General features: G+C 47.8%; 1 protein-coding gene across 10 annotated transcripts in view; it reads right to left on the minus strand.

Moving 5' to 3' along the window:
• The window catches only part of LOC144104072 (uncharacterized), an 85,271-nt gene that overhangs the window by 28,984 nt on the left and 29,419 nt on the right, over positions 1-26,868 (minus strand). For all 10 annotated transcript variants that reach the window (XR_013308428.1, XR_013308429.1, XR_013308427.1 and 7 more), the window contains exons 11-18: positions 23,437-23,595; positions 17,157-17,422; positions 15,342-15,516; positions 12,503-12,685; positions 8,772-9,215; positions 7,865-8,020; positions 846-1,108; positions 54-175 (exon numbers count right to left, since the gene is read on the minus strand). Coding sequence is in view for 5 of the 10 variants with exons in the window: in XM_077636863.1 (XP_077492989.1) it covers positions 54-175; positions 846-1,108; positions 7,865-8,020; positions 8,772-9,215; positions 12,503-12,685; positions 15,342-15,516; positions 17,157-17,422; positions 23,437-23,595 (1,768 nt within the window). In the remaining 5 variants the exon portion in view is untranslated. The remainder of the gene's footprint in view (positions 1-53; positions 176-845; positions 1,109-7,864; positions 8,021-8,771; positions 9,216-12,502; positions 12,686-15,341; positions 15,517-17,156; positions 17,423-23,436; positions 23,596-26,868) is intronic.

Raw genomic sequence — 26,868 nt, forward strand, 5'->3', positions numbered from 1 at the left:
TCGAGATGTTCTGAACGTCGGTCACGCGACAGAATGAACACGCAACCACCCACCGGCCTTCTGCTTCCACTGCTCGGGAGAGTCGGAAGGGGTTATCTTCAGAAGTGGTGGCGAGTACAAGGCCAGGTCCATCATAATTTCATCAGGAGTGCACTTGTAGTCCCTCTCGTGCTGCCTGTGAAAAACGCAAAACACAACACACCAGAGGGTGGGAATTTTGACAAGCAACTCTTTTTTTTTTTTAAGAGATTTTTGATTGATGAAGTTACACGTTTACATGCCTGTGCGAGATCGCATACATCACGGTAGTAGTGAAGAAAGCTTGCGCGGCTCGTCCGGGGGTGGTGCGATGTATTCGTATCGAGGAGATAGATGTGGCATGCAGCATGTATGAAAAACGAGCTACCTTGTGTCAGCGTCGGCATGGTCTGGGTGTTCCGGACAGTGCCAAACATGTCAACAGTCAGGCTTTGGCTGGCCTGACAACCATCATGCCGTGTGTTAATTCGAAATGTTGCCAACATCCACATGACAGCACATGAAGCTTCGCAGAGACCAATTTATCATTGCATCGCTTAATGCAGGCTCATGAGCCAATGAATTACGCGGTGTGATGCTGCATTATCAGATGAACAGGGACATCTTTGCACAAAGCCCCAGGTCTGCAAATTAACCGAACCTGCACAAACACCTTGAACTATCCAGTATAATTTACATCAGAAATTATGGGACCAACAAAATTTCATGACTTCCCCAGAGTTTCAAATCAAATTATGTCGAATTACCAGGGTTTTTGCTGTAAGCCCTGCATATGCAACCAATGACACACATGCACCGATACATACCCGCTACACTGCTCGTCATAGCATGCTCCATCCAGCTCGTAGCGGCAGAGGGGGATGCGGGGGTTCATCTTGTGCGCATAGGCGGTGCTGGTAAGCGACTGGCCCGGCTGCTTGAGGAAGTTGGGGTTGAGCCGGTAGCCGCGGAAGGCCAAAAGGGGGCTCACGTACGGCACCGAGATATCCACGTGGTGGTGCCGAGCTGAAGCACCCGCCGTCATGGAGACGGCATCTCGCTGCTGCCGCAGGAGGCACAACTCTAGCTTCTGCACAAGGGCACCCAAGGAAAGAAGTTTAAAATGACACACTGACTTCACTGCATGCAGGCAATATCAACCACTTCTTGCTTTCTGTTTTCTCTACATTTTCTGTCCCTAACAAAGAACTCCAGCAATCCTACACAAAGTTCTTGCTCCGAAGAACAATTCACTTTTTCCCACGCACTGCAGACAATACTAATAAAGACGCTGTCATATTATATTCATTACTGCCCATTGTGCAGTTTACACGCAGCCTTAGTCAAAAGTATACAGGCCATCAAATTCACGTATGGTACATCACCAGCATACTGAATCTCTCAGAAAGGAAGAACTATTATCCTCACTACTCGGAAGCTAACCGCCTGCACAGGTACTAGAGAGCCCTGCTACACAGCTGAGAAGCAAGCCGCTTGGGCTGTGTACTTTCAACACTTTCAACGCATGTGGGCCCGTCCAGTGTTGTCATCTAACAAAGAAAGTCAGGAACCTCGCAGAAAGCAAAACAGAAATTACCAGAGGAACTAGGCTACCACATAGTTAAAACAGTAAATGAGAGCCATCATTACACCCTCACTTCTGCACGGCATTCTTAGCATGAACCTCATCCGAGATGGCTGTTCAAGGTTCGCCCCACTTGGTGCATGCAATGCACGTGCGTGCATGTGTGTGCGCGTGCGTGTGTGCATGCGCGTGTGTGTGTGTGTGTGTGAAATTTGGCACCAATCCAAGTGGCCAAGCTGGTAGCAGGTGAGGTGGGTGGTGGCGCTTCAAGAGAATGGCTATGCAGACCACGGCTTCACCAAGGTCCAGGGCGTGTGAACAGCAGAGTGGGCGTGTGAACAGCATCGTGGCACGGTTGCTTGACAGCATGCGTTTGTTCATGCAGATAGCGGGATATCTTCAGATCTACGTGGCATCGACCGCTCCAACAGACACCGCATGGATTGCACCTTCACCTTATTGCTGTTATGCTGACCTGGCTTCATATGACCCGTCCTGGCAACCCTCTTGGACCGTGGCTCCTTCGCAGAAGTTCAGCTCATCGCCTACGACATCACCATTTCCTCTGGATATAAAAGGACGCCAGCGGCCCGCGCCTTCCAGTGGGCGTGTGAACAGCATCGTGGCACGGTTGCTTGACAGCATGCGTTTGTTCATGCAGATAGCGGGATATCTTCAGATCTACGTGGCATCGACCGCTCCAACAGACACCGCATGGATTGCACCTTCACCTTATTGCTGTTATGCTGACCTGGCTTCATATGACCCGTCCTGGCAACCCTCTTGGACCGTGGCTCCTTCGCAGAAGTTCAGCTCATCGCCTACGACATCACCATTTCCTCTGGATATAAAAGGACGCCAGCGGCCCGCGCCTTCCAGTGGGCGTGTGAACAGCATCGTGGCACGGTTGCTTGACAGCATGCGTTTGTTCATGCAGATAGCGGGATATCTTCAGATCTACGTGGCATCGACCGCTCCAACAGACACCGCATGGATTGCACCTTCACCTTATTGCTGTTATGCTGACCTGGCTTCATATGACCCGTCCTGGCAACCCTCTTGGACCGTGGCTCCTTCGCAGAAGTTCAGCTCATCGCCTACGACATCACCATTTCCTCTGGATATAAAAGGACGCCAGCGGCCCGCGCCTTCCAGTGGGCGTGTGAACAGCATCGTGGCACGGTTGCTTGACAGCATGCGTTTGTTCATGCAGGTTAGTAATGACGTTCCTATGTTTGCAAAGAAATCTAGCAATGTTTGTCTTGTGCTGTTCCCACGCCCACAAGTGCTATTAGGTTTGCTTGTGCAGTCATTTGATGTGTGTGCTCAGCTGGTTCTGCAGTCGGGTGACGTCGAACTTAACCCTGGCCCTGGTACGCGTTCTAAGAACAGTGAAACGGATGACTCTGTACAGGAAAAGCTTAATGACGTGTTAACTTTATTACAGAACGTTAACTCACGCACTGCTAGAATGGAAACCGAACAGTTACGCTTAATTGCTTCCATATCTGAAATAAAGGAAAATCAGGAATCTATGAAAAAGAATATCTCCGATATCGATGCGAGGCTGTCGGCAGTTGAACTTCAAGCTTCTGCTTCTGACGAAGCTCAACAAGAGCTGCTGACCCTGCGCGAACTCGCTGATAACCTGATTAGCGAGAATGCCAAATTGCGGCTTAGTCAGTCACAGCTTGAAGACAGGCAGCGAAGAGACAATCTATTGTTTTTTGGCTTACGTGACAGTCCAACGGAAACATGGGAAGGAACGGAAGACAAGCTTTTGAGCGTTATCTCTAACTGCTTCAGTCCGGCGCTTATGAAGGATGCGTTTGAACGTACCCATAGGATTGGTACATTTACGGATGATAAATGTCGCCCGGTCATCGTGAAGTTCTCCTCCTTTAAAACAAAGCAAAAAATTCTATCCCAGTCAGCGAAACTTAAAGATGAAGGTATCACCGTAAGTGAAGATTAAAGATGAAGGTATCACCGTAAGTGAAGATTACTCGTTGGAAACGCGTCAGGCCAGGAAAAAGCTGCTTCAATTCGCTAAGGGTCAGGACTCATTTTACAAGCTTAGGCACAACAAACTGTACATTAAGAACAAATGCTACAGTTATAACCCTGCTCGCGACTGCGTTTTCATGGAGGCTAATCTTCGGGCATCAGCAACTTCTCTTGGTAGTAACTTAAGTCACGGTATCGCTGGTTCATCACATGCTGAGCCGACTGATCGATTGTCTCCTTCGCCAGTCCACAATCAGCAGTCAAATGACGGTACCTCTGGCTCGACCTACGCGCCGTAGGGCTGCGCGAGGGGCAGTGGGCCAGTGTCCGATACTGGCAACTCGCTTTCTTTTCTTTTTTCCAACATACGAAGCTTACTACCCAAGCGCGATGAACTTAATCCTATCATTGATTCGTGTGATGCTGATGTCGTCTTACTAACCGAAACATGGCTTTCTTCCAAGATAGCGGACATTGAACTATTTGACTGCAAAAAACGCTATAACGTGTTTAGATCTGACAGAAGTGAGAGATCTGGAGGAGGTGTTTTAATAGCTGTCGCGGATAATTTTGTAGCATCGCCTATTAATATTCCAACTAGCCTGGAACTGGTTTGGGTGGAACTTAGTGTACGTTTTAAGAGAATGATTTTGGGTATATGTTACCGTCCCCCGTCCTCGAGCCATACATTCGTTGATGAATTGCATGATTCCCTTAACATGATCACTGTACGATTTCCGAGTACACCTATTGTCTTAGCTGGTGACTTTAACTACCCTAGTATCGTGTGGACTAGTACATCACCTTATCTCAGCTCTTTTTCTACTGAGTGTAAAAAGTTTTTGTCAACTTGTATGGATTTCAATCTTTCGCAGTTAGTCTCTAAACCTACTCGAACTACTTTATCCTCATCGAATGTTTTAGATCTTGTTCTAACTAACGTGCCTGATCATATCCCTTCGATTTTTTACCTACCTGGTCTCAGTGATCATTCTTTGCTGCATTTTGATGTACAAATTCCTGTATCTATCCGAGTTAGTCAGACTAAACACATTAGAGATTATAAACGGGCTGACTTTAATGCTATTAACTGCGAACTAGCTGGTTTTTTGGATGATTACTTACCAGGCTTTTCACAGCGTTCTCTTTACGCTAACTGGGATTTGTTCAAGGATATCGTTGAACATCTCATTAACACTTTTGTACCATTAAGATCTTTGAAGTGCGATCGGGAATCACCTTGGTTTAATAATGTTTTAAAAAGACTCTCCAATAAAAAGAAGCGCTTGTTCCGCTCTGCGAAGTTGTTGAATTCTAAACAACGATGGGAGGCCTACTTTTCCGCAGCTGCAGAGTACAAAGGTGCGCTAAAAAACGCAAAGGACACATTTTTTAACCACACACTGCCTGCTATGCTGGTGAATAATCCAAAACAATTTTGGAATGTAGTTAACAAGAAAGACCCTTCCACAATACTACTTACTTCTTCTGATGGTGTTGCCTTTCCTCCATACGAATGTGCTTCTGTTCTAAACAATATATTTGCTGCGGCATTTTCTACCAACGTTTCTCTTGTTCATCGCGTGTGCCCTGTTTTTGATGCTCTTCCTATGGATCCAGTTATATTCGACGCGTCAGGCATCCAGTGCATCATAGAAAATCTTAAGGTTTCCTCTTCCTGCGGTGTTGACAACATTAATTCGAAGTTTTTAATTAATACAAAGTACTATTGTTCCATAATTCTTACTAAATTGTTTGAGCAGTCTCTTGCGACAGGTTGTATTCCCAATGATTGGAAAATTGGGAAGGTGATTCCACTGCATAAGTCCGGAAGTAAACATTCTCCTGATAACTTTAGACCTATATCACTCACTAGTATTCCGTGCAAGATCATGGAACACGTCATATATTCTAATCTCATCTCTTTTTTAGAATCTAACTCCTTTTTCAGCATTGCCCAGCATGGTTTTCGTAAGTCTTTTTCATGCGAAACTCAGCTAATATGTTTCACACATGACCTTCATTGCATCCTTGACCACGGGTCTCAGGCAGATTGCATATTTTTGGACTTCTCGAAAGCGTTTGACACTGTTTCACATGAGCTTCTCTTTCTTAAATTAAGCAATCTTAACATAGACCCTAATGTCCTTGCATGGCTACAATGCTTTCTTTCTAACCGTTCACAATTCGTAACAGCGAACAATATAAACTCTCATTCTTTGCCTGTCCGTTCCGGCGTGCCACAGGGGTCAGTTCTTGGGCCCCTCCTTTTTCTCATCTATATAAATGACTTACCGGCTAACATTTCTTCTTCAATTAATCTTTTTGCCGATGATTGTGTTATTTACCGCGAAATAAAGATGGTAATGATGTCTCTTGTCTTCAATCTGATATTAACAAGGTTCTTGACTGGTGTTTTACTTGGAACATGCAACTAAACATTAATAAGTGTAAACATGTACGCATTTCTCGTCTCTCTAATGCCCCTTCTTCTTATCACATTAACAACGTGTCTCTCGAAACCGTGTCATGTTATAAATATCTGGGTGTTTACGTTTCTTGTAACCTGTCTTGGAAAACTCACGTTGAATACATAATAAATAACGCTGATCGCATGCTTGGGTACCTTCGCAGAAATTTCTCACGTTCATCTACTTCAATAAAATTATTACTTTATAAAACATTGGTTCGGTCCAAGTTAGAATATGCTGCATCTGTCTGGAGCCCTGGCATCGATTCACTTGTTTCAGATTTGGAAGCTGTACAGAACCGCGCATGCCGTTTCATTCTTTCTAATTATCACCGAACAAGCAGTGTAACCGCCATGAAATCAAGTTTGTCCCTACCACTTCTTTCCCACCGCAGATCAATAGCCTCATTGTGTCTCTTTCATAAAATTTACCACAACAGCTTTCTCAATCCTAAGTTACTGTCTAGACCATGTTACATATCAGCACGCGTTGATCACCGTCATAAAGTTGGAATCCCATCTTGTCACACCAAATGTTTTCATGATTCATTCATACCCCGAACTTGTGTCAGCTGGAATCACCTCCCCCACGACATCGCAGGTATTTCCGATAACAATGCATTTCGTAAAGTCCTTAATGTTTCTTTCTGAGTATGTGTCGTTTATTACTGTATAAAAATTGCCTTGTTACTGTCTACACACTGTTTTAATATATCCCAACTGCATTCTAATCTTATTGCCTTCCTGTGTTTTCACTTTTTATGTATTCCTGGTTTATTTTTGTTTTCCCTATTGTTGTTGCTGTTTAGGCTGAATTTTTATGTATTCCCACTCCCCTCTGTAATGCCTTCGGGCCCTGAGGGTACAATAAATAAATAAATAAATAAATAAATGGCTCCCACCGCAAAGTCTCAAGGGTCCCAGAAACGTTGAAAGCCGCAGTGCGAACTGCCATTTGAGAATCACTACGCCCACCACCTTTCTTCTCAAACGAACAACACCCGCATGTGCCCAGACACTCACGCTGGCGATTGCGGTGGAAAATTGAGAACACTTGGGCTGGGAATGATTTCAGTTCATCGCTGTGCTGACCAAAGAGAGAAGGGAACGTAGCGTGGCTACCATATAAGGGATCAACAATGACAGTGAAGCCAAAACTCAAGACGGGTAAAACTTACAAAGTGCTCAACACAACAAACATGCTGAGACGGTTTCCAAGCATGCACCACAAGCGAGATGCAATGCAGCCCTTGTGCATACGAATGTGCGCCACTGGCGATTTCGAGGGAAGCGTAGAAGTAACGGGCCACTTTCACTGCAACAGTTTTTCCTGTGACTGGGCGGAGAAGGGAGGAGTCTCTGCATGCCAGATGAATTCCGATGCTGCAAAATTTCATTGTTACATAGTAAACTGCGGATTTTAGCTACTTCATTCTATCGATGTTTAACTGTACACAGACCACAGTGAATGTACAGTCCAGGACTGAACTTTGCTGAATGAGGATGCTAAAAAAAAAAAAGTTATTGCTGCAATGCCTCGTTACTCAGTCAACTGGCACTCCTTCCAGCCAATGGTGTATGCATGTCACCTCATGCTACTAGGTGTTTGCCTGACTGCTAATGTTTGTTTTTTTTCCGCAGCCCTACACCTCATAAAATTTTGCACATAACTGTGCACAAAAAATTTCTTTCCTGGTTCTTTCGCATAGTAGTGTATTCCACAGGGTACGATGCTCCCTTTAGAACCTACAGGTCGCCAAAAGGTTTCAAACAGAGAGGCTGACCTTGAGCGCGTCCTTGTGTGGCACCGAGAACTCGGACGAAGAGAGCCCCACTCGGGGCTGGAAGCTCTGCAGTTGCTTGGCACAGTGGTCCAGGAACAGGGCCTCCATGGCTGCCCGGTGGTGGATGCCGGGTGCCGTCTTCTCAGCGACCTCATCCTGGGGAAGAGAGATCACCATCACAGACCAGCGGGTCACTCAATGACAACAAAGAACAGGCCACAAAATGCACGTGAGTGCTCCAGCAGTGACTGCGCTGAATTAGCAAACATGCCAACACTTCCAGAAATCTGACGAGGAAGTAAAGTGGTGCTGACTTTTAAAAACAAAAAAGAATGATGTTTTGGTTCAGCATGGGAGCCTACTTTACAGTGGAACACTAAAACATCGTCCCATCAATCTTTTGATCAGTGCTGTTTTTTGTGTTTTGTTTCTAGATCACAGCTCCTAAGCTCCTGTTAGTGGGGCGTTGCTGTTGGAGGTGTAACCAAGTGTGAGGGGAGCGAGGGGGGCACAAGCACGCTCCCCTCGAGGCTGCATGTGCTAAGCAAACGAAAGTACTGCTGCTACTCGCTCATAGATGGCGCAAGAGTGGTGCGCTGCTGCTAAATGAGCCGCTCGAGCAGAGGCTCAGCGCTGCCACCGAGAAAACCGCGCTGTTCGCGCCGCCGAAGCAGACAGAGCTGTGCTCAAATATCACATCGAGAAGTATCTTAATCGTCCTTAGAATTTTCTTTTTGTCATGTACTATCCCGAGGAGATAAGCCTCAAGTGAACGCCGAGTTTAAAAGTTTTAGAGGCCTGTGTCACTGAAGCTGAGTGCAAATAAGATAAAAGCTTGCTGGAAACTGCCCCACCCACCCAGAGTATCTGTGTGTGCCACAAGCCAGCCAAATGTCAAACAACATACACTGCTGCCGACTGTAATGGTGACTTTCACAGATGGAGCCGACGGCTCGGCACTGTTGCTTGGAATTTTGCTGGTGGCCTTTCCCGAAGCCACCGACGTGTCCTTCCCGGCAGCTGTCGTGACGACGACCTTCCTTGAAGCCACCTTCAATGCTGGCGGTACTGGCGATGCCACCCTTGACAATGGTGCGGCCGGGCCTGGCGCTTTCGATGAAGCCTCGGAAGAAGCAGTGACAGCAGTCGATGCTGTCACAGCAGGAGCGTTTGAGGAAGACATTGCCAGCGAGTTCTGCTTCAGCTCCTGAAGGCGCTGTCGCATCTCCGCTTCGAGCTTCTGCAGGCGGATCTTCTCTGCAAGGAAGGCGGCGTCTGTCCGTTTCATGTGAGCAGATGCGGACGTCCTGTTTGAAGTGTCCGGGCCCGAGATCCGCGCTCGTTTTGGCATCTGAGTCACACAAGAAAGACAGCAAAACCGGCGTCAAGTGAGAAACAAAAGGCAACAGATATTAATACTAATAACAATGGCAACAATATTTACTGAATGAACCTGCTATGATTCAATCTTGAAGTATGCCCAAAAAACAAGTGAGAGGTTCGTTGGACCTGGTCCTAAAATGTTATCATTTCAGAGAAAATTTAAGAGAAAAGTAAGAATAAACATGACAGTAAAATAAAGCTTTTCACGAGACTCATTTATAAGCAATTACAAACAACAGAGGAAAATGGTAGAGCATGATAATACAGTCGAACACGGATATATCAAACCCACATATATCGAATTATTGTCTGTATCGAACTCGTAAATTATCCCCTTGAAAATTCTGTGTAAAAGTATAGAAATTCGTACGTTTACATGGAACGATATTTTTACCCGCCATTGGATATATAGAACGCCGCACGATCTCGGCACTCGCTGCACCCGCGAGCTCCGCGCCTCCCCCGAAAGGCTTGGAAAATGTGAGAGCGAGGGGGAGGGAGGCTCGGACTGTACTCCCGCTGCGCACGCTCTCCGACTTGTGGAACAGCTTTTTTTTTCTCTCTCCCAATGTCTCTCATCCTTCCCCCGCGCAACCACAGTGATCGGCTCGGAAAAGGAAGCCAGGAACGAAGACGCCGGCGGCCTCCTCCTTTTGCCTCTTTTTTTTTCTTGTTGCTTTTTCACGAGTTTTGCTGAGCCAACCACAGCTCGTGCCTTTCGTACGTCGCTCTCGCCCTCGGAGGTGGCCATCGTAAGCGCTTTGTTGGCGGAGGCTGCGCACGCGAATTCTTGTGTTTTGTGCGCGTTCTTGTGTTTCGTGTTCATTATTGTTTTGCGTGCGTCTCACGACACGTGTGACTGGATCGTGGTGAGCTGACGCGGAAGCAATGGCCGCAGCAAGCACAAGCAGCGTCAAGAAGCGCAAGAACCTGGACTTTGCGACAAAGCTGAAAGCCATTCAGCGTGTTGAGGCGGGCGAGAAAAGTGCGACGGGGGCAGACGACTTCGGGATTCCTCGGAGCACTCTAAGCACCTTGTTAAAAAACAAGGCAGAAATAAAGTCGAAAGCGGCGGAGCAACGAACGTCGGGAGCTTGTCGTGTGCGCGCTCCTGCCCACGAGAAAGTTGAAAAGGATCTCTATGCGTGGTTTTTAAAGGTGCGGGCTAAGAACATTCCGGTGGATGGCCCAATGCTAATGGCTAAAGCCAAATGGTTTGCCGCTGCACTCGGTGATGACAACTTCGCCGACAACACAGGGTGGCTGCAGAGGTTTAAGAACCGCCATAAGATAGTTGGCAAAACCATTTCTGGGGAAAGCGGAGCAGTGATTTCGAAGGAATGGCCGGAAATTTGCGCGAAGTTTTCACCCGCGCAAATCTTCAACGCCGACGAGACCGGGTTGTTTTGGCAGATGCTGCCCAGCAAGACGCTCAACGTCCAGGGCAGCACGTGTCACGGGGGCAAGATGAGCAAAGTCCGCGTGAGCGTTCTGCTCGCTGCTAACATGGATGGCTCTCAAAAGCTCCAGCCCTTTGTGATCGGCAAAGCAAGGGCACCGCGCTGCTTCAAAAACTGTAAGCAGCTCCCCGTTCGCTACGCCTTCAATAAGAAGGCGTGGATGACGCGTCAGCTGTTTACAGAATGGCTGCAAGCGTGGGATGCCGAACTGGGCAAGTCGGGGCGTCACGTTTGCCTTCTCGTCGATAATTGCTCGGCCCATCACACCGCCTGCGAGCTCGAAAACATCGCGCTCAAGTTGCTGCCGGTGAACACGACAGCGAAGTTGCAGCCGCTCGACCAGGGCATCATTAAGTCGTTCAAAGTCGGCTACAGGAGGCGACTCATTGATAGGCTTTTGGTGAACCTCCGCATGGGCACCGAGCTTAAGGTTGACCTGCTGGGGGCCATTCAAATGATGACGGGCGCCTGGAGAGACGTGAAGCAGGATACCGTGGCCAACTGCTTCCGGAAGGTAGGCCTCGTGACGGCCAAACTTCCCGAAACCTGCAAAGACGGCGACGGCGACAACGAGCGCATGGACGACGCGTTTCGCGAGTTGTCGTCCCTTTTCCCGGCTGCCGTTCAGGCCAAGGTGTCCGCTGACGATTTTGTGAACGTTGACAGCAATGTTCAGGCTGTTGCGAGCCTCGCCGACGAGGACAATGTAGCTGCAGTCGCAGGGACCCAGGCCGACAGCTCGAGTGGTGACGAAGATCGTCCGGACGAGGGGGCGGCTACACGCTCGTACTCCGCCGCTGAAGTGGCGGCCGTGTTCAGCTTGATTCGCCGTTGTTGAGGCGACATGGAAGGAACCAGGCTTTCGCACCTGAACAGCCTCGATAAGATCGAGGTTGGCGTCTTTAATTTCATTTGCAAGGCGAAGAAGCAGACCAACATAAGCGATTTCTTTTTACACAAATAAAGCATTATGTTGTGTCGTGTGTGCGGAAATAGTTGTCATTCTTGAATGCTCCGATCGGTAGATCCTCGTCCGCCACAGGTAAAGTCAAGTCTCTGGGCCTGTATTTTTTTATATCGAATTTTTAATGTATCGAATTAATTCGCGATCCCCTTCGAGTTCGATATATCCGTGTTCGATTGTATGAGAGAACAGCGCTCACCAAGAGGAATGGACGTTTGGATTACGGAAGAAGCGAGTTCAAATCAATTCTGTGGTCATATGGAACGAGTTCTATAAACCTCACAAAAAGCTTTAAAAAGGTCATATTCCCGTCGTATTTATATGAACAGATAGAACCAGGCACAACTTAACATTACTGACTGCACGCTGAAAGACCTGTTCACGTGAATAAGACCAGAATTCTGACATGCACTTGGATCCCAAATATCGTATTTGCTCACATGATTAACCAAAATTTTTTTTTTTTTTTCAGAAATGTTGACATCCACATGGGGGGACTGGTTATTATGTGGGTAAAAAAAGTTGTTGCAAGAGTCGAAATTTCATTTCATATAAGATGAAAAACAGGGGAAACAGCCCAGCAAGAATTCCGCGGAAACTTCAATAAGGCTGCACTAGTTGCAGCAACAAGTCGCAGTACAAGTTGCAGCCATGAATGCTGCAAGTGCACGCCTGAATCAAGCAACTGCAAGCGAGCCATTGCTAGGCTGTTGCAGACACATTCATTAGAATGAGCGGCAAAGAAGATGAAGCAAACACGATAGTGCCCTGCCCACATGCCCCAAAGCAGGGCTTCTTGCACGCAGTTAGAGACTTGGGGAAGTGGCTCGCCTGCTGCAGCGATGAGATGGAGATCTTGCGTTTGGGGACCGGCGTGGAGCCCACGGCACCCTCGGGTGTAGCTGGAAGCTGGTACTTGTCACCGTACAGCACCTTCCCGTGCAGCTTGCACTGGTTCTCCAGTTTGTCAATGTGACCTTTGCGCTTGTCGACGGCCATCTGCAGGGTCTGGAGCTGCGGGGGTGGGGAAACAACCAGTGAGGTCAGTGAAGCAGTGTATTCTTTCACCACTACACATTTTTCATTCGCACTTTCTTCATGGCATTGAAGAGCATCAGGTGCGGCACTTTGTCACTATCACAACATTAAAATGGGCTGGTATAATATAACCATTCTGCATCTATTCCAATGCATTTTTGCATTTCCCCATCATCGATACTGGCCGGAACAACACCAAGCCCCTGCTATCGCATAACATGAGCCAGAAATTAAGGAGGCCACTTACTAACAGGACTACTTACGTGCTGTGAATGCGAAGGCATGCATGCGGGGTGCCGCGATGAAGCACTACTCTAAACGCAGTGGCCACCAAAGCAGATCTGCTTGCACCGGCCAGGATTCGAAGCAGACTTCGGGAAAAATTTTATCTCAGAAATTTTCTTTCTTTCCTGATGATGCAGGCACTGCCGATGATGTCATGGGGTCACACAGGTTGTTCGGACCGCCTGGCGTTGACAACTACGGCAACGCCGGATTTTCCGCATCATGAGCCACATAACGCTCTCTCATTAATAAATTAATTGCAAACACGAGGCATGGCGTAACTTCAGCCAATGAAGGACGGGAAATACAAAGATCACCTGGAACTGATTCAGAATTATTACAGTCAAACCTCATTACAGCAAACACGTAAAAAAATCACAAAATAGTTCGATACAGCCGCAAATTGTAATATAGAATTTTCCCATAAACTCACATAGGAGAAGAGTAATTTAGTCATTGAAATGATAGTAACTGGGAGGGATCTCTTCACAAGTTATAGCCCTGTTTCGAAGCCACTCGCTGCAGTTTCTGGAGGCTGCAAAAAACCAAGTGCCAAACGCCGGCTGGGTTCCCTTCCCTGCAAAGCATTGCCAACACGCGGCAGCAGCAGGTCAAATGCCAGCTAGGGTGGTTTCCCCGTATTACAGCAGTGTCGTTTGAATAACTGGGAGCCATAACAAAAGCTATCACAGTTTTCATCCCCTCAGTGATCGTCGACATGAGCACAGATGGCTGTGGAAAGCCACAACCGACCGGTCCGGCACACTGGTTACGGGTCACTATCCGACCGGTGCGAGAGGCGTGAACAGGTGCCAATCACCTGGCTACCAACTGTTCACAACGCCATATATTCTGTGGGTGCTGTTGAAAAGTGCCACACAAAGTGTGAGCCGTGGTGCGAATACTAGCGGCACCATCGCAAGACACTCGTGTAGTGAGGCAAAGCCTGCCACCTGCCATCCGAGCGGGTGCAGCTTAGCATTCGGCAGTTCAATATATCTGTCTTATGACCAGTTGCTTCCAATATGCAAAATTAGAATTGCATGTGCATGACAAGAATTCGATATAGCCAATCCAATGATTCGCAACATCCATGTTCGATATAACGAGCTTTAACTGTTATTACCTAGAAAAGAGTGGGATAAAAAGGCCTGTGTCTAGAGTTCTCACATTCATTACATGGTTTCCATCCATTGATTATGAACAGAGCAAAGCAAAAGACGTAACTACCGAGAAGACACTATACGGAAAAAAGGTGACATCATTGTTCTCGGTTTCCATCTGTAGACGTAATTAGAGATCTATTTATACTCACGTTTCAAGTACTGCACAGTTAATAAAATTTATAACCCCAAATAAGTGCAAAAAGGGTGCCACTTTATCGGTTCAAACTCAGGCAGCAGTGACCGGCAAACCTCCCCAGCTTGTTTTCTGCTCAGCAGCACGACAAATTGACACTTGCTAGGTCTTGCTTACGTGTAGTTCTACATAAATGCAAAAAAGGCGCTCTTTTAGCTTTGTCAATCACCTGCCGTACAACAGACTTCACCGTTGATGTCACTGAATGCAACCATCTACCATTCCGCTTTAACGTGCGCTGTTTTCTGACACCAGACCGCGATTTCTTCCTTGCCTCTCGCTAAAACACCGACTCAGACGAGCTTGCCACCACCGACAAACAAGTGAGCTCCTAGCTAGGCGACTCTGTAAGAGGTAATCCAAAACGCTACCACAGTGAATCAACTGAGGTCGTGAGGACCACCTCTAGGCCGTGAAAACTGCCAATGCCCCTATAAAAGCAAACGCAGAGTAGACTCCCTGATAAGCAACCTTTCAGCAGCCCGCATCCTCGTATTTAAGACCAACCACACAAATGCAAAAGATACTACCCTGCAATATGCTTATTCCTGCAGACTGAAGTAGGCCCAAGTTGAAAGGAATTTTTTTTCTTCATTTGGATTGCTTGTTTGCTTTGCACTGTTTTCCATGCACAGTCTCCCCCTCCCCCTGTCTTTTAACACTAACAATATCATTAACAATAAGTAACTGTAGGAAGACTAGCTAAAGCAGGCTACTCGCAAGAAGCTCACTCTGAACCTCGTTTGTCTAGAACAGCTGTGCTATGCACAGCTGTTTACCCCATTGTTGTTGCTTTAACATGACAGGAGGTACAGGCCACATAAAGACCTCGTCCATCCAAAAGAGTGAATACTACTACCCTATGCAATATATGTGCCCTGTTTTCATTGCTTCAAGTCGTTGCAGGATGTACAGCCGATACCAAAAGTTTCCAGGCCACAAGCTGCCCAGCCACTCTCTGCAACTCTTTCTTTCTGGACTCCCTAACCTGTATGTTGGCCTTGCGGATGCCCATGGCATGACCAGCCACGAGTCGCTCCAGGGTTGCCAGCTGGTCACGCAGCCGCTGGATGCGGACCTGGGTGCCACGCACCGCGGACTTCTTGGTGAGCACTTCGGTCCGAAGGGTGTCCATGCGCTTGCCCTCCAGGCGCAGTGCTTTCCTGGACACAAAGCAAGCCAGGGAACAAATCATGACATGCAGAAAATACTGCACACACCGCCGCGGCTATGATGGCATGAGTATGCAAAAGGCACCTGCCATAGGCTAAGCCAGGGAGTCCCCAATCTTTCTAGCCTCGGAAGAGCCCCAGTGACTTTGTTCATGGGGGATTAGCGTTCCAAAGCGACTCAGGCCGTGAGGGACGCCGTAGTGAAGGGCTCCGCAAATTTCGACCCACCTGGGGTTTTTTTAACACGCACCGACATCATCGCACAGTACACGGGCTTCTAGAATTTTGCTTCCATTGAAATTTGACTGTCGCGGCTTGGGTCAGCAGCCGAGCGACATAACCACTGAGCCACCGTGGCGGCTCCCCAGTGGCTTTCAAAAGTTGCCGAGGAACCCTGCATGTCTTGACTTTCATCCTTTCCTATCCGACATGCATGCAAGAAAAAGCATGCATGTGCACAGCCCCTCAAAAAAAAACAGCCATACTAATGATGACTGGCTGTATACACAGCCAAACTAATGATGACTGGCTGTATACTCGGGCAGGTCTGCTAAAATCAAACCTTGCTATAGCGATGGGGAAAAAATCGTAAAATAGTTCTTTATAGCCAAAGTACACAATATAAAATTCCACTTCTGCTGGAGAACTGCAAATTAGCGAAAAGCTGGCAATCAGGAGAGAGATCTTCCGCAGTTTTAGTGCCACTTCAAAGTCGCTCGCAGCAATCGTGGAGGCTGCAAAAAATCGAGCGTCAAATGCCAGTTAAGTTGGCTTCCCTGTATAGCAGTAACAATACTGCAATGGCAGGTGAAACGCCACCTAAGGTGGTTTCCCTGCATTACACCAGTGTCGCATAAAAAAATGGGACTCAAGAATGAAAGCCATTGCCATTTTCGTCACCTCAGCGATAGATAATGCAAGAATGGGGGCGCTTCTGGAAGGCTACAGCCAACCATACCCAGGTTCCCGGGGCACTATCGACGGGTGCAAGAAGCGTAAATGGGTGCCAACTGCCTGACTACCAACTGTTCACGCCGTCATATCTTCCGTGGCACTGTTGGCAAGTGGGAGATAGACTTAACTTCATTGCAATCAACTACCACACAAAATGGTGGATTCCAGGAACATGGCAATGGCAGCAAAGACAGAGAGCCAGAAAAGAATTCTGATATTACCCCACCTCTAAATGGCCACACTGACTGACACTAGGGGCTGAATTACAGAACTCTCTAAATCTGAAGAAAGTCTTAAAACGGTCTCAAAGACCCACTCCTATCAATCAGCCCTGACCAGCCATACTCCTATTGACTGGCCCTGACTGTGGTCAGGGCCAGTCAATAGAGTGTGTCTTTGAGACAGTTTTGAGGCAGTCTTCAGACTGAAAGCGTTTCATAATTCATCCTCAGAGCTTACATTATCTGCAGCCTAAAAAATTTTAGGTGTTTCTCACCCAGCATTAAATGCACAAGCAGAGAAAGATATGGATGACACCAATGTTTGTGGTGAGCGTGTCTTTTTTTTCCTCGAGCATTTAAGGCTCAGAAATGCCTGAATTTTTAGATGGCAATCTACTAGCCCCACTTTTTGCTCTCAACTACCGTTTCACTCAGACCCAAAAAGATCCTGCTTACCATTCGGCATGCAGCGTATTCTCAAGAATCTCCAGTGACCGCTTGGCAGACGCCTGCTGCTTTAGCCGACGGGCACGGTTCAGCTGCTGCTGCTGCTGTGCGGAGTCAGTCGCATCAGCTGTGGGGACGGCCGAACGCAGCTCTCGGCGGGCAATCTCGGCCTTGAGACGGCGGTACTCTAGCTGTTGAGCCTGCGACAGCTTCATCACAGATGTCGGCGTGGACGTCGCAGGGACAGCTGCTGGAATCTGCGCGGGTGGCGGAACCTGGAGGAGGGGACGACCAGAGCACCGTTGGAATGTGATAGGACACATCAAGAGCATTAAACTTTACAGAACAGTGGGACAAACAGTGAGGTGAGAAACGCTGCTTGATGAACCAGAAATGTACAGTGATTACAGTCGAACCTCGCTACAACGAACGCCGCTTCAACGAAATACAGTCGACGACCGATTTTCCGGACTCTCTAGGGACCGCCAAAATGACCAAAAAATCAGGCAGTCCGGAAAATCAAATTTCACCGAAAAAATCACGAACTTGCTACCAATATGCCGGAGGAAGGCGTCAGTTGTATTGCCCATATTCTAAAGCTCCTCATGACTAAATTTCGCCCCGCGACATGCGCACGGACGAGGACGGCGACCGCTTTCATGAGCGCGGCCTGCCTGTGCTGCCCGCGGCATGTCGCCGATGAACGCACGGGTTGGGATAAAGTATAAATTTGGAAGCAAACACGCGACTGCGGGCGCTGCGCCCGCAGTACGATGCACCTGGAACGAGAACGCGAAGATGGCGAAATAATAAGAACCGAGAAACAGCCGAAGCTAGCGCTCGGTCGGCGTTGGCCTTCGTCGTTAGGCCTAGCGACTAGAGCCGAAACCGGCATCGTATCCGGCGATATGCGCTCTGCTGTGGCGTCTTGGCTGTCATCGAAACGCCAGTTGTTTACGGCTTTACGATAGAAAAGTCGGGGTTGCGGTGCGTTTTGCCGCGGGTACGCTGACCTCGCTTTGAAATGCACTACCATTTCCTCCCGCGCTCGCCGTTTCCGTGTAGCCGTACTACGCACTACACCTCCCACGCGCTTCGCTGCTACTTCTTTCCGGAGCCAGGAAGAAAGACCTGGCACAGATGAGTCCCGCGAACTGACTACAATCAAGAACAGTACGAATACAAAACCATGAGGGCGCAATGTATTTCAGCATCCGAAGTTAAATGCTTCCTTTCAGCCTGAATTTAGTTTTGTTTGATCAAGTTTTCGACCTCTCCTGCAGTTTGAAGTAATGAGGTTCCACTGTACGCATTACCGTATATACTCACGTTATGAACCAATTCGCATAATGAACCCGCCACCACTCGGTCAGAATTTACTTTTTTTTTTCAGCCTTTAGCTTTTTGTAGCTGCACGGTTCCACAGTTTTCGCGCCGACCGCAGCGCAGACCTTGGCAGCGCGCCAAGATGGTCCCGGCCGCCGATAATATCACTTGTTTATCTTTTCAGGAAGAAGGAAAGAGAGGGGGGAGCGCAGCGCACCAAGATACTGTCCGCCACCGATAACCACTTGCTTATTTTTTGAGGAGAGCTCATGCCAGGGGGGTGGCGGAGGGAAGGGGGAGAGCACGGCGCGCTCGGCGAACTTGGCAGAGCGCCAAAGCATAGTCATTCGCATTGCGCACTCGTCATCGTCCTGTGTGTTTTTTTAACCTCGCGTAAAAAAAACGCGCGCCTGACATTCAGGGCCTGCGTTCGGCACGTTCGCGTTATCTCGACGCGGATGGCCGGCGCCACGGGCTACCACTAAATTGCGGGATCGCGTCAAAGTGAACGACGCTTAAAGGGACTATGCAGTAAATTATCTGAGATTACGTAAAGCAGACGAAAGATAGGCATTTCATCACTCGTCACCCCAACGCAAGAATTTTAAAGCTATCATCAATAACACCAAAGATATAGGCGATTTAAAATTACGCTCCTCCTCTCCGCCCTCAAATTGTACACGCTGGGCACCAGACACAAATAAAGAAAAAAGCTCTGGGACTGGGCCCCGCCCATGAATACGTCATCCGCTGACGTTCCTTTTACAACTTCCGGTTGTCGCTCCTAGCACCGCAGCAGCAGCGTCGGCGGCGTGATTGCGGCGCGCGTCGGGTTTCTTTGCTTGTCGTCTGTTGTTGCGGCCGCGTTGGGCATCGAGCCCAATGCGTTCACGCCGTACCGGCTGAACGCCAGCGACGACAGTAGCGACTCCGCGAGCCACTGCGAGTGGCTCCGGAACGACAAGAGGAGGCGGCAGAGGAAAATTTAAACCATATGCGCGAAGGCAATGCCCTGGCTCGCGCTTACCCGAGGGTCGCGCGGCGGCACGAGCAGACGACTTTCACGGCTACCGGAAGTGTGTCCGTGACGTCGTGGCTGCCGTGGCTCCAGCGAATGACAGCGTGTGCTGGCCTGGCGACGTCATGGGTACAGTGACGTCTTCTTTCACGATTTTAGTTTCAAAATCGGTCACTACGAGCACACTAATCGGCCCGCGAATTTAAAAAAACACGTTTTTTAAAAATTCATAATAAATTGCGGGCTCAGTTCCAAAGACTCATACTTGGTGTGAATGCTTCTTAGCATCATTTCTAAGCATTCCCGACTGACCACGCGCGTTTGTTGATTACGGAAGGACGGACGGACCGACGGACGGAGGTATATGAGATATGAACCCTTCGAAATATATGTTAAAACTTTTTTCCTGCGTAATGAACCCTCCCCCAAACTGATGTCAACTTTTCTGGAAGTGGGTCCAATACGCGGGTAAAAACGGTATATGGCGGCTTGGGTACTGGTGATGAGAGCGAACAAGGTCCGAAAAATCGAGCATTCAGTTCCGATGTGTCCGAAATTTCGAGTGCTCTTATACATTGGCTCTATAGGACATCTCGCGGTGCCGCGAAAAAGTCCAAATAATCAAGCATGACCGAATAATCAGGTGTCCGAATTTTCGGTCGTCGACTGTATTTCAGATTCCCCGTCAGCTAGCCACAGAAAACAATGCATGCCGATTCTCGCCCTAACAAATTCAGGTGCATTTCCGCTTCAACAAATTTTTTTTTCAGTGGAGGTGGAGATGGGCTTAACATTTATTTTACGACTAAACAAGCATAACATTACCCGTCCGTACGTCCATGGCGTTTAATTTCGCTGAAAGCCCTCGCTGGAATCGATGCATGCCCCATAGTGCATCAAGTGCGAATGAGTGGCGCCATTCGATATTGTTGATGTCGTCCTGTACATAGCCCTGCAAATGACCGCCGCAGCGTGGATGGCGACTTGGTGGACCATATTTGAGAACTGCTTTGTGCACGCTCGCCTTAAACATGGCGCTGAATCAATGTCCAGCTCAACGGACAACGACCACGTCCTAATAAAGCCTCCCTTCTCGGGGGCCATTGTGGCGTGGGCAGCAATTTGGGGCGCCGGAAACGTGCCAGCTGATGTCGACCTCGATGAATACATCGCCGTTGATGCAGACGTGGTTGCACACGAGGTTGCTAGCCGATGAAGCAATAATTGAAGAGGCCCGCCAGAACGATGCCTCGTCCAAAGATGATAGCGACGTGCAAGATGCACCAGCCCTGCCTTCTGCATTGCATGTGATGGACGCATGATGACACATCGCGATGCAGTTGTTGGCCGAGCGTGAAACTCGCACCACGACGCTCATGTTCATTAAAAAGAACGCAAGTCAAGATGACCGAATTTTTTGGAAATAAATTATACTTTTGAACACTGCAGTCAGATCTTAGTTTTTTGGGCTGGTTTCGCCACAACCAAATTTCCACTTCAACGAAACTTTTCGCGCAACCCATGAATTTCGTTGTAGTGGGGTTCGACTGTATCCCATTCTAATGCGCACCTCGTTATCAGGAAAGGAAAGGCATAGTGTGTCTTGCACTCAAGGAGGGGACACCTGAACTGCAACCCGGGGGAAAAGGTTGAAAAGAGTGAAAGAAAAAAAAAAGGTAACCTATTAATATCGACCACCCGAGGAACTTCAACGTGCACAGACATCACAGCCAGGATTGAACCAGCATCCCAGGGTTCAGCAGCCGAACGCTCTAACCAGAGTCACCGCGGTGACACGAAAATGGAAAAAAAAAAAAACTCAACTTGTGCAGAAGCATAAAGCCATGTTCATATCTGCTTCCATGTTATTCCAGGTCAACCTCTTGAGAGTTCTTCGCTCTCATTGGGGTGAGCGCACCTCAAAGACACAGTCGCGTACAACACGATTGCAAGGCCAGCAGTTGGAAACAAATGGAGATCAATGGTAATAACACAGTGCAACTTCCATGCCTTCCACACTTATGTGTGGCCTGCCCAACTAGACTGGTAAGCAGCAAACCGAACTCGGGCTATGAGAGACGCCGTAGTGAAGGGCTCCGGAAATTTCGACCACCTGGGGTTCTTTACCGTGCACTGACATCACACAGTACACGGGCTCTAGCTTATCATCTCCATCGAAATTCAACCACCGCGCCGGGATCGAACCTGCGTCTTTTGGGCCAGCAGCCGAGCGCCATCATAACCACTCAGCCACCGCGGCGGCTCAATCAGCCAGGTAAACATGTATGAAGGAAAAGAAAGGAGCCTGTGTATCCCAGGTACACTGCTATTAGCATAGCGGAAGCCACATGCCATTCCTAAGCCTACTTTATGTGGGAAACGGCTATGGTGTCATGGCTAAGGGTCAGTGTGGTGACCAGGGCGCAGGGACCATTGCTGCCGTGGGCAACAAAGAAGCTCAGGGTTGGAGGGGGCGGCTTTATGAACAGTGATGTCGCAGCCTCTCTCATTTTTCCTTTCTCTGTTCAGATAAATAATAAGCAGTTTGAATTTTCGTGAGCACAACCAATTTGACTATGAGCTTAACTTTTTTTTTCCTTTTCTGACATGCGCAGCTCTGTGCATTCTGGCAGGAGCAGGCACCGGCATGGGGCGCACACAACCCGTGGCTTCACCCCGCAGTTCAGCATGGTAATTTTTGTAAAAAGCAGCTCGACTTATACTTCACATAATTTGGTCTTATGGCTCCAAGATGGCAACCATGCCAACTGCCAGCGAGTAAAGGCTTAACCGACATACTGCGACGGCAATGACACAGGGCTGTTTATAGCTGGTTTCAGTTTTGCATCCGATTGTAACACACATGCTGTTTCACAGCTCGATTTTCGTTTTAAAAAAATGTGCATGTCAGAATTGGGTAAATACGATAACCAAACATGGTACGCAGCAAGGCTTGCTAACTGCTGTTGCCTCACATTAGTGGCATGTTTTTCTTCTGCTGTGCTAAATCATCAACTGTCTAACTATTAAACTACTTCCCACTGCTGACATGAAATTGCAGCAATACATATTTTCCTGTGCTCCCCTTAGATTCAAATACTTGGTCTCCTTCGTGTCAGTTCCCGAGCTCATATGCTGAGTTGCGTCCCGCATAGGAACAAGAAACATTAGAGGGAACACAGCATTTACCCACAACTAATTATTAGTTCCCAGGTATGAATGAGAAGCACCTTTCATTTCTCACGCACTTTCCTCTACATCAACAATCCCATCGAAAATAGATATGGCTCCTGAAAGCTAAATGGCCCAACACATATTTTGAAGCGAAAGCTTCACTACGCTAGGTAAAGCCAATTTCGCCGTGCGTTGCCGGCTGACCTTCAAGTGAGTTAGAGGTCAAGTGTGGCTATAGGCCTCACCATGGTGTCACACCACTTGACATTCGACTTTGACCTTTCAATATGCCGGCAGAAGGCAGTAGAATAGGCCGCAGCGTTCATTGGGTGGCCAACCTCTCGTGATCAACCATTACCTTAACTGCCACCTGTCAGGGTGGCAGTGTGGGCGTGCTCCCTATTCAGTGTGTGGAACGCACTCATTACAGACGTCAACCCGCGTCTACTTGCCCGATACACCACAGCTTTCGCTCTCTAACCAAGGCAGCTAATTTTTTTTACGTACCACATCAGCTGCTCAGCTCCAGAGTTGCATTTACATGCAGAGAACCATGCTGAGGAGGCATTCTTCCCCTAAAGGTCACTAAAAGGTATCACATTTGCTTGCCTCAATGCACTTCCTCTCCCAAAAAAATTCAAGTGAAATTGCGAAGCACGTTCCCCAACCACAACTACAAACCCAGTCTGCTCAACTACAGCACACTCCCAGGAAAGGAAAGCCCCACTGAATTTTCGCACAGCACGCTGAATCAGTTGCCTCCTCACGCACCTGGGACTTCTGCCTTGCCTCCTTGAGCAGTCTGTCGAGGCCAAGGGAGAAGAAGCTCTCAACGGCTGGCACGGGCTCCTCCTCAGCCTCACTCTCGTCCTCACCTTCTTCCTCAGACGTCGTGTCATCCTCACACAGGTTGATGACAACGGGTTCAGTCTGGAAAAAAAAAAGGAGAGAGGCGTGGAACCGTGAATTCAACCAGGCTTGCACTTCAGCAGAGACATGCATTTCAGAAGCTGTGTACAAAAAAAATTCCATCAGTGCGAGTCGACAAACAAGTTCGATATTGCCTTGCTAAGCAGAATGGATGCCAAGAGATTTGTTTATGCATTAATTTGCTTCTTTCCTTGTCAATATGAAAGCCTTTTGGCTCTATTGAGTAACTATTGAGTAACAACAGTAACTAAAACAGGGAAATGCAAGTATAGTCAGCAGTTGAAAAGTAGGTAAAATGGACTATATGCCTGTTCATAATCTTAATGTGATTTTCAAGGAAGAAAATGTTAAAAATTTCAGCACAAATTGGCATGAAAAACTATTTTGCCTAGTAGATGCCATGTTGATTCATAGCAAATGCACCTCACTTACCGTATTTACACGATTGTAAGTCGACCCCCCCACTTCACATTTCTGAAAAAATAAAACTTGGTGGTCGTTTACGCTTGGCCTTTAATAATAGAACGCGATAGCACTACCCTGCCGCCTCTGCTTATCGCCAGCCGCTATCGGCTGCCGCGCGCGGGAGCGCCCATGGGCACAATCCAAAACGAAAATGTATTAGTCACTGGACTACTCGTTCACACTTGCGCCATCGTCCTCACTAGCACTGCCGTCGTGATCGCTGCTGCGTTCCCACAGCTCGTCATTCTAACATCGTCGTTCAGCGAAATCTCGCACTTCGCAAACAGCCACATCACGACATCGCGTGGAACAACTGAAAATTTTGCCTCGCTGCAGCTGCCACACCTGATCAGCCGTTGCGAACGTCGAAATTGCGGCCCGGCGCGTAGTTGTTTGTTTCTTCGGCGTAAAGAATGACAGCCAACTCGAATGTAGCCGTGAACGAGCGCCGGTCACTTACCGGACCCGGAGCACAAATAACAAATGACGAAGCACTACATTAAAAACTTGTGAAACGCAGCTGGCAGTAGTCAAATGCGTCAGAGCCAAGGAGAAACTACGCGTCGGGTTTACTGTCGGCCCTCGACACACCCCGTCGCCGCTGCGTTTCTGAGTGGGGGTGCCGCCGCGATTGGAACAGCGGCCCTTCCATCAACTATCAGCGGTTTTTTGAGAGCCGAGTGCGCAGTTGGAAGTAAACAAAAAAAAAACTTGGACGACGCCTATTAAGAGTAGAACGCGAATGCGTTATCGGGCCGTGCCCAGTTATCAGCAGGCGCAATCTGCAGCCACATGTGGGGAGTGCACTGGTGCGATTTGCTGCTTATCGACAGCCACCATGGGCTGCCTTGCGCAGGGTGAGGATGCCAGTTCTGCGCGTTGACTTAGCAGCTGCTCAAGGCGAGCACGAAGAGTGATGCGACGTAGCCACGCAGCAAAAATGCAACCACGCTGTAGCATGCCTGATATCTCGTTTGTCTCACCTTTATTTATGGTGTGATGCTTTGGTTTCTATTTTAAGTCGACCCCCTCCCCCACTTCGGATTTTCAAATTTTGAAAAATAGGTCGGCTTACAGTCGTATAAATATGGTAACACACAACAAACGGTTTTAGGATAGGGGACCCAAACTTAGGGGCCCCTGTTCATGTTGCATAAGGCAGCGTTGCGGCGTGTAATTGCAAGAGGTTTAGAATAGAAGGCCAACCACATATGGATAGTGTTACTCATTCAAAGTGACATTTCGGCTGGTGAGTGAAATAATTACAGTGAATTTTGTTTTATTTACACTTCTAATTATGCAAGCATAAATGCAATAGTAAGCAATAAAAATATGTATTATTTGAAATTCCATAACCTCTTTCTTTATCTGAATACCAACCTGTTTAAACATCCCACGCTTTCTGATGTATCTTTGTGGCAACAAACAACCTATACTCAAGTTTAGCAGCTGTCCAAATTTAGAAACAACCTTAAAACCTGCAGTACCGTATTTACTCGAACGTAACGAGAGTTTTTCCCTGATTTTTTCCCCTTAAGTCTAGCCTCACGTTATAATCGAATACCGCACTTCAATTGGCCTAAAGCAGTGCCACGATGCAGCCATTTCAAACCAATCAGCTTGGTTTTGGTTTCTGCAATTTTGCGATCTTATGCTGGCAACATGGGTATCAAGGAAGCCAAATCCTCATCCATCCAAAGTCAAAGACCTCGCACTCAACACGTGCTCAGTATGAGTGTTGTTTTAAGCGAAAAGCGATCCTGTTAGCTGACGATGTCGGGAATTCTGCGGCAGCTCGAAGACTGGACCTCAACGAGTCAATCATCCGCGGATGGCGGCTGCAGCGTGAGGGGCTGTTTAAAGGTGAGCCCGATCGCTAAGGATTTCGTGGGCCTCGCCACGGTTGTCACGTTGAGCTGATTTGTTGGAAAGTTAGAGACGTTGCTCGGGAGAAGGGAAGTTCAGAGCATCTCGTGGGTGGGCCCAAACGTTCATGAAGAGAAATGGATTCTCTCTGCGGCGGACAACATCGATATGGAAGAAGGTACCGGGAGACATCGATAGCGAAAAGGAGGACTCCGTTCCAAGAACTCAGCCTTCAAAAGCGAGGAAGATGAATAAACATGCAGGCCACGATGTCCATTAAAGATACTTTGTTTTGCGTCCCTAATCCTCACGTTACATTCGTGGTTTTGATTTTTCCCGCTGGGCAGCATGTAAAGTCACCCCTTGCGTTAAATTCGCAGTCGCGTTATATTAGAGTAAATACAGTATTTTAACTATGCAATTTCAAGGTGCGGTCATCTTGAGAAAAATAAAGATCCATGCACCATTCATCGTCCGTGAACAGGAGACACATTGAAGCAGCACCCATGAATTACTGGTCAAGCGAGCAGCTACGCTTTGAGAGACACCACCATTTTGTCCAACTTTATCTGGCCTTTGGAGGCCACGGTATTTTGCCACTTTTGAGTTTGCATCGCCAACTAAGCTGAAAACCCGAGGAACACTTGCGTTCTGCACACACGCATCGGTGCCTCGCTACTCCCCTATCCCCCTAAACGATGCATGACTTTAGCCTAAAAACTAATTACTAAGGCTACCCAACATCACTGAAATTTTAGTGAAAGTGGCAAGTCGCTAGACAATTCAAATGGTGCCCAGATAAATTTGAACCTGCATAAAAAAAAATTTAATACTTGAATTCTGAGAAAACGTTTACTGGTACATTCGTTATTAAAAAAAAAAAAGATGATATACTAGATTCCTTTATATATAGAGTCGCAAGAGTGATCTCTCTATAATAAA

This window comes from Amblyomma americanum, chromosome 9 (assembly GCF_052857255.1).
Source record: "Amblyomma americanum isolate KBUSLIRL-KWMA chromosome 9, ASM5285725v1, whole genome shotgun sequence".
NCBI lineage: Eukaryota > Metazoa > Arthropoda > Arachnida > Ixodida > Ixodidae > Amblyomma > Amblyomma americanum.